The following is a 16,698-nucleotide window of genomic DNA, read 5'->3' as shown; positions in this document are numbered from 1 at the left end:
AAGAAGAAAATTTAAAGATGTGAAAAAATCGCTGTCTAAAGAAGTCACCTCTGTAGAAATTGAAAGTCTCATGTTAGATAGATACTTTTTCACATTTTTTAGGAGAGCGATTGAATTAACAGTTCTATGATGTGAGGGAGACAAATTTGCAGAAGAACTGTCTCTTTGGTTAAGGGGAAAAGAATGTAAGGGTACTATAGTTCTTGCCTATCAATTTCACCCTTCACCTTTGTTTTCATTGTGAAGCTTTGTCCAATTCAGGTCGACCTACCATGAAAGTGCGTTACCGTGATGAAAATCTAGCTCTCCACACGCCCAGATCCCTCTTTGATCGTCCCTCAGCTGCAATCCTCAAGATGCGACAAGAATTCCGTGCGCAGAAAAGTCGAGGTATCGCTCGACCCATTTTGACCCCTATCCCAGGCTTAAAACCACAGCCCCCAGTCAAGCCTGCCCCTGAACCAGATCACGTGCCAGAATGGACAATTGCAGAGGACTACGCTATTCTTCATGTTAGTATTACTTTTTCATTCTCATCAACTAAATTTTACAAATAAAATTAAAATTTCTTAAAAAAAATTTAGGTCTTTCTTCATAATTTGTATCAAGTGCTCTCTTAGATTATGTAAAATACTATTAGTAAAACTTCACACATAATAGTGCCAAGTGAAAATGGTGCATGTATTAGATTTTGTGATCTTGAAATTATATTTCTAATGGTAATTTGACTTTAATGGAACACTTTTTTTCATTTTGTGTACTCATCTTAAAAATCTTCAAGAATGGGTCAGTTGCCCTAATTGCAGAATTGTGTTTTAATGCGTAATTGTAGTAGATTAGCTAAAAATATGAAGATCTGTCCCAACGGCAACTTTCTATGTTCAATATTAACCGAGATATTGCCCTTTTAAAAACTGGGTTTTTGACGTCAACCACCGCGCTAGTGACACCTTTGGTTTCTTCCACCTTGGTTTTATCAGTCAGGGAGACACACATTGGCACTGGTTACTGGACGTGAAATTCGGATATAAGCAAGGTGGAAGAAACCAAGGGTGTCACAACCGCAGTGGATGACGTCGAAAACCCAACTTTTCAAAGGGCAATATCTCTGTTAATATTGAACGTAGAAAGTTGCGGTTTGGACAGATCTCAATATTTTTAGCTAATCTATAAGAATCAAGCATCAAAACACAATTCTGTGACCAGCGTAACTGACCCATTGATTTCAGAAATCCTAATTCCAAAATTCTGACTTCACATTAAAGGCTCTTTTCTGTTGCTGAGATATTGCATTGGCATGGTGAATCCATGCAAATGAAATCCCACTCTATCCATTATTTTTCACAGCTTCTGTTGATGATCTGGTCTTAAAATTTCTTTAAAAACTCACCAATTATCCCCTTTAGTGAAAATCACATGATTACCCATAAAAAATGTCTTCTTGCAGCAAATTCCGAATGATAATGCCAAAATTAGGCTCGGTCGGAAATTCTCTTACGTCTGCCAAAACCACTAATCTCGAGCCTATCCAATTTTTCAAGATTTCACAGTAAATCTTCCCCTGTTTTTCAGGTCATACAAGATGTCCAAGAGTTGCCATTGAGCCTTGTCATTTTATCTCCTGGTCACACTCCCAACTGGGATATGGTCGCAGAGGCAGTCAACAAAGAGTCCAGGCTATACAGATCTCCAAAACAGTGCAAAAATAGGTATGTGTAAAAGATTTGAGCCAGTAGCTTTTCAGTCACCAAAAATTGATACCTCAGTAGAAGAAAACTAGGGGGCTATGCCTCCTGGTCGCTACGCGGCCCAACTCCCAGTGGGCGCTTCACGTTCTCCTAGGCCTGCCTTGACGAAAGAACGACAAAAAAATGACAAAATTTTCATACCCAACTCTCATTTGTCCAATCTTCCTATGGCCGGGAGCAATTGGACCAATAAATCTTTGAAAAAAATCGTCATTAATTTCAAACTTCATGCCAAGACTTAAACGAAACGGAACAAACAGAACGGAGCGTTTCGTCGCTTATGGATTTATAGTCTGTAGCAAAGGAGTGCACCTTCAATTGACTTACTTTACTCTACAGACAGACCAAGATTCAACATTTCCCGCTTTGTTCAATTTTCATCTAAATTTGAAATTCCCACCATTTTTCAGTGGCAGAAATTACAAATGCCTTCCTTTCTAAGCTCCCCAATCTACCCTCATATAAAAAAAACCTGGGTACCATATCCAATATCTGATTACAGCGGGCCCATCTAGGGACAATCACCTGTCAATGACCGCAAATATCATGGGAATAGGCCCAATAGAACGCCCAAACGAACTGTGACAAAAAATAAAAATTTACATTGTTTAAATAAGAGAATTCGCAACTTTACCATGTAATTTGAAAAAACCTGGGTCATATCTTCAAAATTTTGAATTTCATTAATTTCGTTATTTTGAAAAAGTCAATTTTGTCACCAGAATCAAGAGGAAAAAGTTATGAACCTAGTAAAATTTTCGCTCAGTCCCAATTTGACCAATGGTCATTTTTAAAAGCCCAATGATAATCAATGTATTTTGGAATTATTTCCAAAAGGCTTAACCCAAAGTAAGCAGATTATTTTATGTCATTTTAATCTATCAAACATGATCTTCATTCTTATGATGGGAGTATGAAGTCTTGAGCCATTTTTAAAACTCAATATGGTCTGAATTTCAGGTATGAAAGTGTTATTTTACCGCGTGAAGAAGGTAAAATTGTATATGATCCCAACTCAAGGAAAAATAAAAAACAGAAGGGCTTCTATAGACCCCCTCAGGTAAGTTAATTGATATTAGTGACTTCATTTTTTGTGTGGGCTTTTTTTTTTGTCATCAAGAAAGGGTATGGACTTCAGTCTTTTTTCGTCTCACCGTGGATCTTCGTCAACTCCCTCATATTTTGCACTTCGAATTTTTGTTGTTGATGGAGGGAAATGTCATTGTCTGTTTTCACCCCTTCTTTGCAAGTGGTAATTTTCCGACCATGAGGCAGAGCATTGGTTTTGAAAAGTAAGTCAGGTCTCAAGTTATGATTTAGAGTTCGAAAAGTCCCTTTATATCAGACCTGAAAAATAAATTAAACACCCATCAATATTACTTGTCAGAGATGTGAAACAGTAAGTTTAGTCAGTTTTGGTTAACCTGCCATTTATGCTCATATTCTGAAGTCTATGCTGTTCAACATTCATAAGTTTCAAATACATATCATCTGGATCCAAGGTGAGCCAGAAAAAAGCCTGCATTACTAATAACCTTCCTTTTGTTCTCATCTCATAATTAACGATTTTTTGACATCAAAATTTTTCTCCTTGCTTCTACTTAATGTACAACAAAAAATTTTAAGAGTCTTAAAAATGTCATAACCAAAGACTGACATGGAAATAAAGTGACAGACAAAAATTGAAGAAAAAAGGTGTCAGGTAGAGGGAAAGAGAAACAAAATTATTGATTTTGGCTGTTTGTTGAATTTACTTTTATTGACACTTCTTTGAGTTCCAATAGCAACTGTAATTTACTCACAAGCAAACAGAGGAAGATGTTGATATCTCTCTCATCGAATGCACACAAAAAAACAGTCCTGCTTATTAAATTTGAAAATTTTACTTTCATCATGCTTCAAGTGGAAAAGAAAAATTTAACCAATTGCCTTGGAAAGAATTTTAGATCATCCTCATTACTCGAAACCATCTAATTCTTTTTGTCATTATTTTTTTTTTTTTTTTTCAGACCAAATCTGGCAGATCTTTAGGAACTTATCAACTTTTCACTCAAGACAAAAATACTTCCAACGTCCAAATTTTAGCTGGACGTTTTGATGCAATCCAGAAAATTTCAAAGCAACGCACACCTGTCGTGAAGCCTCTGCAGTGCAACCCGTCACTTAGTAGCAAAAACTTTAATCCAAATCACTCTGCAATGCTAGCTGAGTGTAACATCGACTATGACAATCCTCTAACGCCAGCTGAAGTTGCGCACAAACGGTCTGAAAGGATTGCACGGGAAAAACAAGCAGCTCAGGCAGCTGCTGCAGCTGCAGCTGCGGTGAGTAACTACTGATGTAACTCACCTTAGATTTTCAATCTGCATAAGAAATTTATTATCACAGAAGTGTCAATGATTTTTGTTATGATATTTTTGATCCGAGGAAGAAGTTATCTGTGCTGCATAAAGTTTCGAAGGTGTTAGTTCCTTCTAAAAAAAATCAGTCTGAAACTTACTTATCAGGAAGCATGTGAATTTTTTCTTCCCTGCTACTAGGATTAAGTGTAATTTTCCGGCCAAATCAGAAAAAGGCGCATAAAAACAACAAAATTTTAATGCCTCAAATTACAGTTTCCACTAATTACTGCAACACGAGGGCTGCTCATCAATTATGCATGCTATTGATATTCAGCAATTTGTTCCATGGATAATTAGCAGACAACGCCTTAATTGCACAGCAGTGCAATGAAAACGTGCTGCTTCAAATACCTGTCACCATGACTGTTTTGACTCGGCATAAGCCAGAAAAAACAATCACCCTGACGTGATGTAGTGAATGTGTTAAAAAAGCTGGCTTTAAGAAAAATGCTACATGAACCGAAGCTTTCAAAATCTGAAATGCCTCTTCCTGGCTCAGTAGGCGGAAATGAGACACCATGGTTGGACTGTGGATAATTTTCTTGATTGAAATTTCCTGCAATCAAATAAGATTCATCTTACAAAGATCAAGGAGTTTAAGCAAATAGAGCTGTGTGGTTGGAAAACTTAAACCCAGATCGGAATATAATCCTCAACCCCCCTTCCTCTCAACCCATACATCAGGATTATCGTTCTTGTCTTGTTTTGTAACTGTTTTGTCCCTAGATTTTCCATCACTATTCCCAATGTGCCTTGTAAGCGCAAAAAAACCCTAAAATACCCGCGGGTAGAGGCTTTTAAGAAAAAAACCTGGGTTTTTTCCAATCCTTGCCCCATTGTGCAGCAACCTGACTAGTGGTGTGGTGATCGAGACCCAATGTAGGTGGAGAGATGGAGGAGACTGCCCAGCAATCGGCTGAGGAGAGGGGGCAATAAGGGACGGGTAAGGAGGTTGCTGCTGTGGGCACTGTGCTGGTAAGAAGGAATGCTCCAGGTAGAGCCTTGAAAAGGGGTGTTTTTTTGGTATCCACAGTCCAATGCTAGAGCTTTATATGGAAGAATCATTACCACATAAATGTCCTCTCAGTCATTATTTTTCATCTCTATGTTTTTGTCTGTATTTAATTGTATTTGTATCCATTTGTTCATGGTGAAAGCAGCTACAGCAGTCAGGGACAAAAGAACAACAACAACAACTGTTGCTTCAATTAAGCCAAACTCAACAACAAGTCGCAACCACCAAAACAGGAGCAACAGTCACTCCTACCAAAAAACAAGTAAGCATTGTGCCGACATATTTTTCCCTTTGTTTGACCATGCATGATCTTTCTTAAAATGCAATCAAATTCAATATTAGAGCCTCCCGATGCTGAGAGTTAGGGGTCCACTCCTCCATGGTGATACCAGGTCTGCCCGGAAAATATCCGTCTTCGTTGATTATCTCGCCATCAACGGTTAATAAGAGGTTGGTGCTTGGGATTGTCTTTGCAGGAACTCTCCTGAGTGCAGGTGCAAAGTCGGATTATCACTCGTTGACACAGTCATTGGTATTTTGCTGATGAGTGCGTGCTATTCTGCTGTGATCGTTGAATTTTGTCTTTCCTAAAAAAGAAGAAGTTAAGGAGAGTGGGGTGGGAAGAGTTTGTAAAGAAGATTATCACAGGGGACGCGTCTTGAGTCTACGGGTACGACCCTGAGACAGAAGTGCAGTCGTCAGTTTGGATCGCACCTGGGATACCTCGCCCGTAGAAAGCTCGGAAGAGTCGCATCAATGTGAAGGCAATGCTGACTGTCATCTTCGATCATGAAAGTGTCATGAATTTTAACTTTTCTTTCCCTTTTGAACCAACCTATTGTAAATACATTTTTCAGGATTTTCACTTTTCTGAAATACCTGAAAGATATCTTTTCAGTAGCTGTAGTGCATTGAATAGTACCTCTCCTGGCGCAAAATATCAATGTTGAAAACTGTGTCAGAATCCGTTTTATAAATGTCAGGAGGACAGCCACTGCTATTTCCTAGCTATGCTTAAAAGAAGCATTTAAAATTTTGTATGTTTGTCAACGCACAGTCAGAAGCAGGATCATTTGGCATCAGGCAAAACGTTTGCCGCTTGACACCAACAGTCATAGATACGCAGTCCAGTAGACACCATTGTCATAGGTTGAAAAATACGTTGCATATGGCTCCAAAGCAACAAACTTATTCCTTCCTTTGGGCTATATTCTGGGTTACTTGAATAATAAAATTTATATAAATGGATCTTGCAAGTTGTAACTCTTCTGGTGGTTTGACAGGAGTCAGCAACTACTCCAAGTCCTGTTGGGAGTGTCATTAGGTCATCCACACCTTCGTCCTCTGGTCAAGCGCGGACCGCCACAACTCTAGCTGCCTCTCCTGGAACCACTGCTACCCAGAAAGGTTTGTGCTGAAAGAGATTCTCTTACCCATAAATCGATGAACCAATGATTTTTATTGGTTCACTTATTTTTTTTTACGATTTTCATGCAGCAGAGCCTAACATCAAAATATTTCAAAAGTAAAAAACCACCTATGTATAGAACGAAGAATAAAATTGAAAACAGTGAATAATGGTAACCTCTTAAGTGTAAATTTTGAAGGAAAATATTTTTTAATGGACAACAGAATTAATAATTAAGGGAATATTTGTTTTCAAATTGATTTAAATTTAGATTTTCTTGAATTTCTATATATATAACCAGGCAAAGAGTTTAAAACCTCATGGACGAACCCAAGGAACTTTAACTGTAAGAATATTCAATTTAATGAAGAGTGTTTTCAATCTGAAGACAACAGTTTCCTAAAGTAGAAACGATTTAGTTTGTTAATGGAACTTTCAGAAATTCCTATGTGCATGCAATAGCTGAAATTTCATTGTTTGTGAAGGTGCAACCGGAGATGTGCATTTTGCAATCTCACTTTGATGTTGGACAGACCATTAGAATTAATGCTATCGATGTGAATGTTTTCATTTACCTGTAATATCTGGAAGGGGGCCAAAACTAAATCAATTCTTATTTTTTAGTGGCACTACTAGCTGGAAGCAAAGGCTACACGCCAGCTCAACTGGCTTTGTATCGTGAACAGGCATTGTTGCGTCAACAACAACAGTTGAAACTACTTCAGACAAAGCAGGGAGCCGCACAACAGCAAGTTTCAGTTGCTACTACAGCTAAAGTCTCTGTGGCAGTATCTTCTCCAACTGCCCAGCAAAGACAGGTACTTATTTCTTTTGAAACTTGCAAGTTAGAAATTTTTATATCTAACAATAGATTACAAAAATCTACTGATGATGGAGTGGGTTTCTGGTAATGCATGTAGTTAAATCTGCTGATACCGATTTTACATGTAAGAGAAAACAGCAACTTCTGGTTCTTACAGAAAATGAACAAGTACTTGTGAACGTACAAGTTTCAAATTCTAGATATTATACATTAATTTAGACTTCAGACTTACTTTTGAAGATCCATGAGGATTAAAGGATCGTCCCTTCACAGGAAAAGTTGAGACATCTCAGGTCCTGATATTAAAAACTGTTGGAAAGATTGTACTGTCTGCAACATTTTCTGTCTTCTTCGAGCTTCAGGGGAAGAAAAACAGGGAGATTTTCAGCTTTATGCTGAATTTTTAACGCTTGTTGGCTAAATAATTCCAATATGATAAATGGTGAATGGAACAATAGTTTTTTTTTTTAAGAGTGTGAACCTAGACCCTCTCTAATCTGTTGCAGGGAAAGCCGTTAACTGCCAGAACAGTATCAGAGTCAGAAATGGCAGCAATAATGAAACGCCAGCAGCAACAAAAACAACAGCAGCAAGCAGCTCAGCAGCAGCAGCAACAACAACAACAACCAGTACAACAACAACAATCTCCGCAGCAGACAGCAGCAGCAGCTGCCAGTGGTAGTAACCTGGCAACAGCACAAATCCTTGCTCAAGCTGGCATTCAAGCTCAGCAAACAACCACATCAACTGGCATCAGCCAAGTTGCGGCCCTTGTCAAGGCAGTTCCAGGCCAAACGCATATACCTGTTGCTAATCTAATTCCGCAGGTAATTTTGCTGCCTCCTAAACATATCAGATAAAAACCCTGCAGTATTAGTACTCTCTTTTTTTTTTCTTTCCTGTAAAACGTTTTGTTTCTTTAGGAAGAATAAGGTAGAAGCTAATGATCATCAGGGGTCATTTTTGTGTCGAGCAGTTTGAGAAAACAGCAATCATTTGCACGCATTTGCAAAATTGCAAAAGTCCGCTGAAATTCACAAGTATCTGCCGATAATGATAAGTACTCATGAAGGCAAGCCTAACTAGGAAAAATCGCACAACAAAGACTCTTTATATTCTAATTGAATTTTTTAAATTGAACCTTATCCAAACTGGCCACATGGTTTGAAGCTTTTAGGTTCACACAGCGCTGGCTGCACGCACCACGGATCTCTATGGAGGGATGGCGTGATCACAAAGGTGACCTTATCAGTAGTGTCATGTATAATTTTCTAAACCTGTTTTCAATCATAATATGCATTGCATTAAAAAATGGCTGGGTAGGGTCGGACTGGTGTCTATTGTGAAATAAAGGTTTGAGGTTTGGTTTAGGTTGGAAACCTGTATCAAAGTTTGATTCACTTAAAAATGTCAAGGTTCGCTAAGCCCTATATAGAGGCCATTCATACGTTGAGTCTGCAGGTATGAAAGGGGAGGGTTTGGAAGCACACTCCTGTGTAAAGCGAGTACGGAAATATTTTGACTGCTCTAGTCAAAAAAGTGCAAATGAAGATGACAAATTTTTCTGTTCATTATATGTGACTGGGTGAATCTGCTTTTTGAAACTCTGTTACTGACTCTGATCCATTGTAGTTCATTTCGATATGATAGCTTCTTTTAACCTGTTTGTCCTCCAGGTTAAAGCAACTTTGGGCACTGCCAATCTGAAACCTGCAACAGCCCAACAGGTTAGGCAGATAGCTTTGCAGCAGCAGTTATTGGCTGCTCAGCGAGGGCGCTTACCAACTCAACTAATGGTAAGTTATATCTTCTGTGGTAAGAATTGCTGATCTGCTATTTGTTTACAGATCTGAAGTTGCATCGTTAACAAAATATTGATAAAATTGGATTATTGACTCTGATGGATTGTCTCAGAGAAGCATCTGTGGATGGTTGATAGAGGAGTGATTGGTAGAGCCTTATTTTGTACTTTTGAAAGCTGAAAACTCCATACCTCTGGAAAAGATGAAATTTGGCTAGGAATACCACAGAAAAAAAGAAGGAAAGAAAAAAAAAATGATTATATATGCCACACAGGCTTTGAACTTGAGTTGCGCGCACGTTCGATTCACAGTTTCTGATAATTAAGACTATTTGGAGTGTCCCACAGTGAAAGAACACAAGTTGCCCTAAATCTGAAGAGTGATTTTCAAGCAAAATTGTTGCATATTTTCTCATGATAAGCTCAGTTATCCATCAAAAGTTTTACCATTACTGTCTCCCTCCTTTATGTCGCCACTTTTGCAGTTTTGATTCTTGCAAATTGTAAAAATTGTTCCAGTTTCTTTTTTTACTACATGGAAGTTAGTTGATAAGTCAAGGAACTGTTTTTGGTAGTGAAGAGGCCAATAAATACTTCTAAATCCAACTGAATTATTTCAAAAAGTATAATCTTCATGCTGAAAATGTGGCAAGGTGGAAACTCCAAGCAGTGAAATGAAGATACCTATCAAATTTTTGCCCAAAAACTAATAACATCATCTGAAATGCCTAAGAAGTTGTGAGAAACATTTCCAATTGGAAACAATTTATCTCAGTACAAGAAACAAGAAAAGGGTGTAACATATTTTTGTGAAAGCTGTATGATTGAGCTGTATTCATGCTAGATAACTCAATTTTGCACACTTCTGTTAAAAGTATGGTACATCATTATAACCTTAAGTTTCGGGGACAGCTCATCTATTGCAGGAAATATCTACTTTATAATATTAAGAATGTGTTTTTCTCTGAACTACAGCTTCCATTTCGTGCTCTTTTTCAAAGAAGTCTTCAAATGAGAGGTTCTGGCCCAAGGCATTAGTAAGAAGTGCTACACTGCAAGAAACTGTTCATGGGAATTTTTTGCACACCTAACTTAAATGCTAAGATCTTTAAAGGCTGAATGGCTTTGTTCATAGTAGAATCTAGCTTTTAATTCTGTTCTTACTTACTTTTTTTTCCTGCCCTAACCAAAAGCTCTTGATCTATTTTTACAGCAAGTTACCGCTGGCAAAGGAGGAGTGCCTCTCATAGTCCAAACTCCAAAAACAATTCCGACAACGATGACAATGCAACAGATCCCAGTTCAACAAATTATCAAGCCGGTCACCCATCAGGTTTCACATGGAAGTGCTGGCACAGCAACTCAAGGGCAGGTCCTATCACACACTGTTCTTGCAAAGGCACAAGTCTCGTCTGCATCCTCACCAATCCAAACTCGCATTGTTCCAGTTGCAAGCTCTCCCTCTAATCTTAAACCAACAATCCAGGTAATCATCGTCTAGTTTCCAATAATGCTAATAAACTCTTGGAGGTAACTTAATTTGCCGTGCAAGTATTCAAGAACCTGCTTTTCACCCTTGATCATCCCAACCAGGAAATGTGTCCATGCAAACAAAGTTTTTCTGAGCTTTCATTTGTGATGACTTTTTCCGCGCAAGAGTTCCCACACTCATGATCTTCTCTTTTTACAAGGGGAGGTCTTGTAGTGCCTCCCCTAGATAATTTTGATAGGGGTGTGGCCTAACGTTTCTTCATATGAAATTATTAGACCCCTATTTTGCCGTTTCCGCAAGTGGGCCCTGGAAGTTCCAAAAGAAATCGGGTTGCGGGAAGTTCCAAGCCTTCTCCTAAATTCAGTTGTCCTTCCCCGTATTTTGACCCGAATTTGTCTTGCAGACTATGAAAGAAAACAATTTTAAAAAATTTAAAAAAGAATCTCCTCAAAACAAACTTTTTCTCCCTCAACTTTGCACAAAAATAAAAATTTCAATTTCAATATATGACAGGGCTCTTCTGTTTTTTCAAGTTCTCACTGAGATTTCGTCGTAACTGGGCTAGCTTTGTGGGCAGGAAGTCTCTGTACCCTTGGTGACTTCGCAATTATGAAGGTTTTCATGAATCAAATTTCAACTTTCTTAGTTTCATTTTTGTCTTTGACTTCAGGTTGTGACTGCAGCTCCTGGTGGGGCCGTGCGTACCTCTGTTCCAAACGTAACAATTGATTCGAGTGGACGCTCTGTGAAAATGAGCAACACCGCCCAGCAACAAGCTCTCTATTCTCAGGTATTCTCGAGTTTTATTTTCCTACTTTTTGCCATAGTTGCCTTGTCTTGCCATATTTTGAATCTCTAGAGAGGACAATGTTATTTAAAGTTCAGTAAGAGTCAGTTTTTTTTTTTTTTTTCAGGAGCAATAAAATTCCATTAAAAATTTTGTTTGATCTAAGGGAGAGCAAGGAAATTGGAAATGAAAGGATAATGTCAACCCTGTTTTAAAACAAAATTCTAATCTGGTATTAGATTGAATACTGGTTCAATCTCTTGTGTAACCCATGGCAGCAAGAATGTTTTGTGCCATTCGTAGTTCAGTAAGAATGTGCTGTTACAAAACTTTGTCGAATAACATTTTTTGTGTTTAACAAAAGATTATGAATTTGTCAAATTCACGATATAAAGTCCCACTACCCTTTAATCACCCCCTTCTTGGTTATAGGTGTCTGCTGCATTACAGCAACAAAGTGGACAACAAACAGTATCGATGCGCCCCACTGGCATCAGATTACAGACAACAGGAGGAACGAATCCTCCTTTTGTAGCTGTTGCTGTCACTCTTCCATCTCCTCTTCAACAACAACAACAGCAGCAGCAACAGCAACAACAGCAGCAGCAACAACAGCAGCAACAACAACAACAACAACAACAACCGCCACAACAACAGCAGCATCAAAACAATGTAAGTACATATCACAAAATTGCTTCAAGTAAAACATATTATCTGTCAAGCCCGTGTCTACTGGTCTGGAAAGTCCAGAAAAAGAAAACAATTTATAGGGGCAGTCTGAAGGTACTGAATGAGTATAGAAATTCCACTGGAGGTCTGAAATTTTTTGCTTCATTCCATGCATGTTTTTTTAGGATAGCCTGGTCTATCCAATGAAGTCCCAATCCATTCTAATGTGCTCTCATTTATAAGGATATATCCTGATCCATCCAGTAGTTCTCTTTTATCCAGATCTATCACGATTTTATTCTTTTTTTTAGACTTTTCCTAATTTACCCATTTTTTCCCAGTCCTTCCTGTTTTATCGCAATCTATTCTGGTTCATCCCCTTCCAATTTGATTTATCCCATTTTATCCATATATATATATAGGATCCATCCCAGCTCATGCAGAAATTTTGTCCCTGCTGCCACTAGATTTGGCTTTCTATCAGATTGGTGCCATCTTTTCAGGGATGATACAGTGACAAGTGAGATGCTTAAGTACGGAAGACTTTTTGGTGCATCCTCCCCCACGATGGAGGTCCACTTCCTAAGGCAAAACCCTGTACTACCTTTAACTTTTGAAGGAATCATTGAATTGAGATGAAATTTTTTTAAATGAAATATTTCAATGATACTTACCTGTACGCACCATACTTTTTTTTAAAAAACAATTTTAATAGCGTCCCATTGCTTGATAATTTTTCTATTTTTTAAGGTGCAAAAATGTTAATTTTGCTAAGTAGCATTACTATGCAATAATTCCATTAAGATGAGATCCAGTTTTTTTAATTTCATCTCTGTTTCCTGATGGACACTCCTTTTGAGTGTACACTCCTTTTGAGTGTCCTTGACATGCATGTTGGGAAATGTTTTTACATAGAGTTATGTTGTGTCAAAGTTGCAGTGCCCGCCTCAAGGGTCAAATGACAAGGTGCCATAAGTGGTAAAAATCCCTAAAAATTATGCCCCCGAGGCATTTACCAGTTCTTTTTTGGGTCTCTATTTACGAAGCAAAAAAATTCGAAAAGATGATTGCAATTCTTGTGGTGAGAGCCTTAAAGTTTGTAGTCAATAATTGATGGGGGGGGGGGGGGAGGGGCGCACAAGCACATACTAGTAGATAAGGTTTTTGTTGGCGGTAAAAAACGAACAAAAAATATTGTCACTTTTCATTCAGTTTTCAATTATAGTTCATCCTACTAATTTTGTACTATTTGTTTTATTTTGCAGCAACAATAATAGAATTGGAAACATGGCTGTGACTTAGTAATTATTCGTAAGTTTTTTTTGTTTTTTTAATATTTCGTCTTGAATGTATATTCATCGGCCATTGTGTCTCAAGTATTTTGTTTTAATGTAAATTGTGGATTGTGAACAATTGAATACCTAACTGTAATTTTAATCTGATAGATTTAATATATTTTTTTAATCTCATGCTGTAAATAATCTGATCACAAGTAATGCAGATCAGATGCATTCTCCTTAAGCTCCCTGTATTTGTTGCCTGTAGGTATTTTAAACATTTTTATTGTTTTTGTGATCTATCCAGTAATTGTAAATTGTAATTTTTTACATTTATACTGAAAGGCCTTTAGGGCAATTTTTTAAAAATTGTATTACTCAAGAAGTTTTACTGAGAGAAAAGAATCTCCGAACATGCACATATAATTTAATACTTCGGAGAACCACAGAATGTTCATCAGACGTTTCGATATGGTCTGGGTTTCATCGAACATAGTCTGAAGGTGTAAGAGAGTTACTATGTAAGAGTAAATTTTAATGGGCAGTATTAGTTTCAACTAACTTTAAGTGATAAAATTTCACAATTATCCTTGTGTGCAGGCTAGCTACGTTCTTTTGTCAAAATGGAGCTAAATTTCATTGAAAAGGGAAAAAACTGTCCAGGGTTTCATTTGAGAAAAGTTCTTGTTTTGTCCTGAGATTTACTCAACCAGCCAAAGTCTATGTCAGCGCTTCCTACCTCCACTATCCTTCTATTATTATCTCTTAAGATAAATATTCTGAAACTAAATTGTTCACTTAATCTATGGGTCATTAGAAAATGATGATATACATGTTGACCCTCTTTTAAGTCATACTGCACATCGAGCCACTTTGATTAGTTCTCACTCACTCACTCTCCAAGCAAGGAGGAAATGTGATGGTACAAGATGTGAGCTGTGAGCCTGGCTTACATAGGAATTGGAATAATGACTCATAAAACATTGAATTTTTCAAAGATTTGCCTTCAGTTAAAAACAATCAATGACGTTAGATGCAAACTACCTTATAAATATATTGAACTCAGTCCTCATAAAAAAGTGTTTTAAGGAGAGAAATAGTAGAAAACACCAGTTGTGCCAACACAGTCAACCTCCATCAAGCTGAATGCTGCGCAAGGTTAAATTTCCATTAAGTTAAATCATGCATGATCCTGTTTAATTTCTACATGGCCTATGTTATTAATTTAGAACGAACTAAAATTGCAATCAAAACAGCACCCGCTTCACTCAGATCAAATGTCCCTTCTCAGGGTTTTTTTTTCTTACTTGCCCTCAACCATTTCGACTAAATTATTGTGAGTGTAGCGCTCACAAATATGTCAATTTATGTTTCTCACTTTTAGATCGAGATAAATTACCAACCGTTCTTCAATGATTTTCAAGCATTCAAACGAAGGCATGTAAATTGCTAAAAACTCAATAGAGTCAATTTTTATGAGTGCAAAACTGTACTTCCTCCATTAAAATGTATGTAAAACAATCAAATCTTTGCAAGGAATCTATTTTCCCTACTTAGGATCAATATTTGTAATTGATTTAAATAGAGAGAAAATAGTGTTATCATCTCCTAAGAATCATATCTGGAGCCTCAGCAGCCTAAGGAACTGTATCTTGACTATTATTCATGTTCCCGTTCCAATTCGTAGTGCAGCTTCTCCTAAGCAGTAGGACTTCCTCCTATATTTGTTTGCTCTAAAGTAAAAATCCAACTCCTTCAACGAAATTCCTTCCTCCCTCTTAACATATTTTTTTAAGTTTTTTTTTTTTTTTTTTTTTTTTTTTTTTTTTTTTTTTTTTTTTTTTTTTTAAATTTTAATATGTTTGATGCATTGACATTGCCGTCAACAGTGCATTTTTATTCAGAGGTTAATAGGTTTTCCTCCAGTGAGTGCCTACATACTCATTTGAAACCGATTGTCAAAAAGAGTAGAGCCTGATACAAATAAATCAGTTTATTTTTAGTATATGGCAGAAGATCCACCATATTTAAATTCTTTCGTTTTGTTTTATTGCAAGAATGCTGATGGAATTTTTTTATTCTTTCTCCCCGCTCCCCCCCCCCCTCTCTCTCTTTAAAAAATAGTTGACCAGTAGCTTACTGGACAAGGCAAACACATATTATTACTTACAGTCTCATAAGCAAAAATTTCCTGCTTAAAATTTTGAACGTATCAAAAGATTCTGAAATTAGTGGGTAGTCAAGAAATAAGCCTTATTATTTAATCATTTACTTCTAATTTAGGAGACCATCAAAAATGAAAAACTTTGACCGTGCTACTTCCTGGTCATTATGTAACTGTCACCACTGTGTTAAAAAGAAACCGAAATGCAGCTGAAGTATATTCCTCCTCAGCTATCTCTCCAGAACAAGGATAAGTCTACTCAAAACAGGTTTAATGAATGAGCCGCATTGCTATGAAAGCAGCACTATGATAATTTCTTAATATTTAACACTCCAATGTTCAATCATTTTCTTTTGTGACTGTGATTGATAAAAAAAAAAAACCCCTCCTGAAATAAGAACTCCCTGTCTCACCCGCATATTTTTAAAATTTCTATTTCTTGTGATTTTGTGGCTTCTTTCTTTCAACTTCTAGTAATCGGGTTGTTATTTGCTTGCAACTTTATGAGAAGCTTTTTCATTTAAAAGCCATCCATAGATTTGTCTATGGATTGTTTTAGAAATTCATTCACTTAATACTGTTGTTACATGATTTTACTTGATTCCAACTGAGAACGATGACCAAAGATTTTTGAAACGGAATTTTTTCGAAGAATGGTCATGGCACTAGCATGCAGATCATTCAATTGAGTTATGTACTTCCTTTAAAACTTTATTTTATATGTTTAAAGAATGTCAGACAAAAGTTTGTTTATTAATCAGGTTGTTACAAAATCTGTTTCCACACCTGTTGGTTTAAATTGGAAATCTGATTTCAACTATCAGATTTGAAATGAAATAAAGAAATAATCTGATTTTATTCTATGTTTTTCCCTTTTTCCCTCCCCAATGCATTTTTTCTTTTTTTATTGCTCATTAGAGTTGTAAATACAAATTAAAAATGCAGAAAGCACTTTCTGTTGGAACAGTGAATAGTCAAAAATAGTTCAACATTTACTTTTCACTGCTCTCAATAAAGAAGTGTATTTCTCTTACAAAAAATCTCATGTCTTTTACTCGTTGGCATCATTACTTGTAGATCCCAAAAAAATTATAATAATTACGGAGGAACAC

At 36.9% G+C, this 16,698-nt stretch overlaps 1 protein-coding gene across 3 annotated transcripts in view; it reads left to right on the top strand.

Moving 5' to 3' along the window:
* Positions 1-16,444, top strand: part of dom (domino helicase) — a 64,028-nt gene extending 47,584 nt beyond the window's left edge. For all 3 annotated transcript variants that reach the window (XM_072299345.1, XM_072299341.1, XM_019057243.2), the window contains 13 exons: positions 262-512; positions 1,573-1,709; positions 2,709-2,808; positions 3,758-4,072; positions 5,311-5,427; positions 6,449-6,572; positions 7,198-7,391; positions 7,903-8,223; positions 9,073-9,192; positions 10,411-10,683; positions 11,360-11,479; positions 11,909-12,148; positions 13,411-16,444. In XM_072299345.1, the coding sequence (XP_072155446.1) occupies positions 262-512; positions 1,573-1,709; positions 2,709-2,808; positions 3,758-4,072; positions 5,311-5,427; positions 6,449-6,572; positions 7,198-7,391; positions 7,903-8,223; positions 9,073-9,192; positions 10,411-10,683; positions 11,360-11,479; positions 11,909-12,148; positions 13,411-13,419 (2,321 nt within the window). In that variant the 3' untranslated portion in view covers positions 13,420-16,444. The remainder of the gene's footprint in view (positions 1-261; positions 513-1,572; positions 1,710-2,708; positions 2,809-3,757; positions 4,073-5,310; positions 5,428-6,448; positions 6,573-7,197; positions 7,392-7,902; positions 8,224-9,072; positions 9,193-10,410; positions 10,684-11,359; positions 11,480-11,908; positions 12,149-13,410) is intronic.
* Positions 16,445-16,698: the final 254 nt, after the last annotated feature.

This window comes from Bemisia tabaci, chromosome 1, assembly GCF_918797505.1.
Source record: "Bemisia tabaci chromosome 1, PGI_BMITA_v3".
Classification (NCBI taxonomy): Eukaryota; Metazoa; Arthropoda; class Insecta; order Hemiptera; family Aleyrodidae; genus Bemisia; species Bemisia tabaci.
This window is presented reverse-complemented; position numbering and strand designations above follow the sequence as displayed.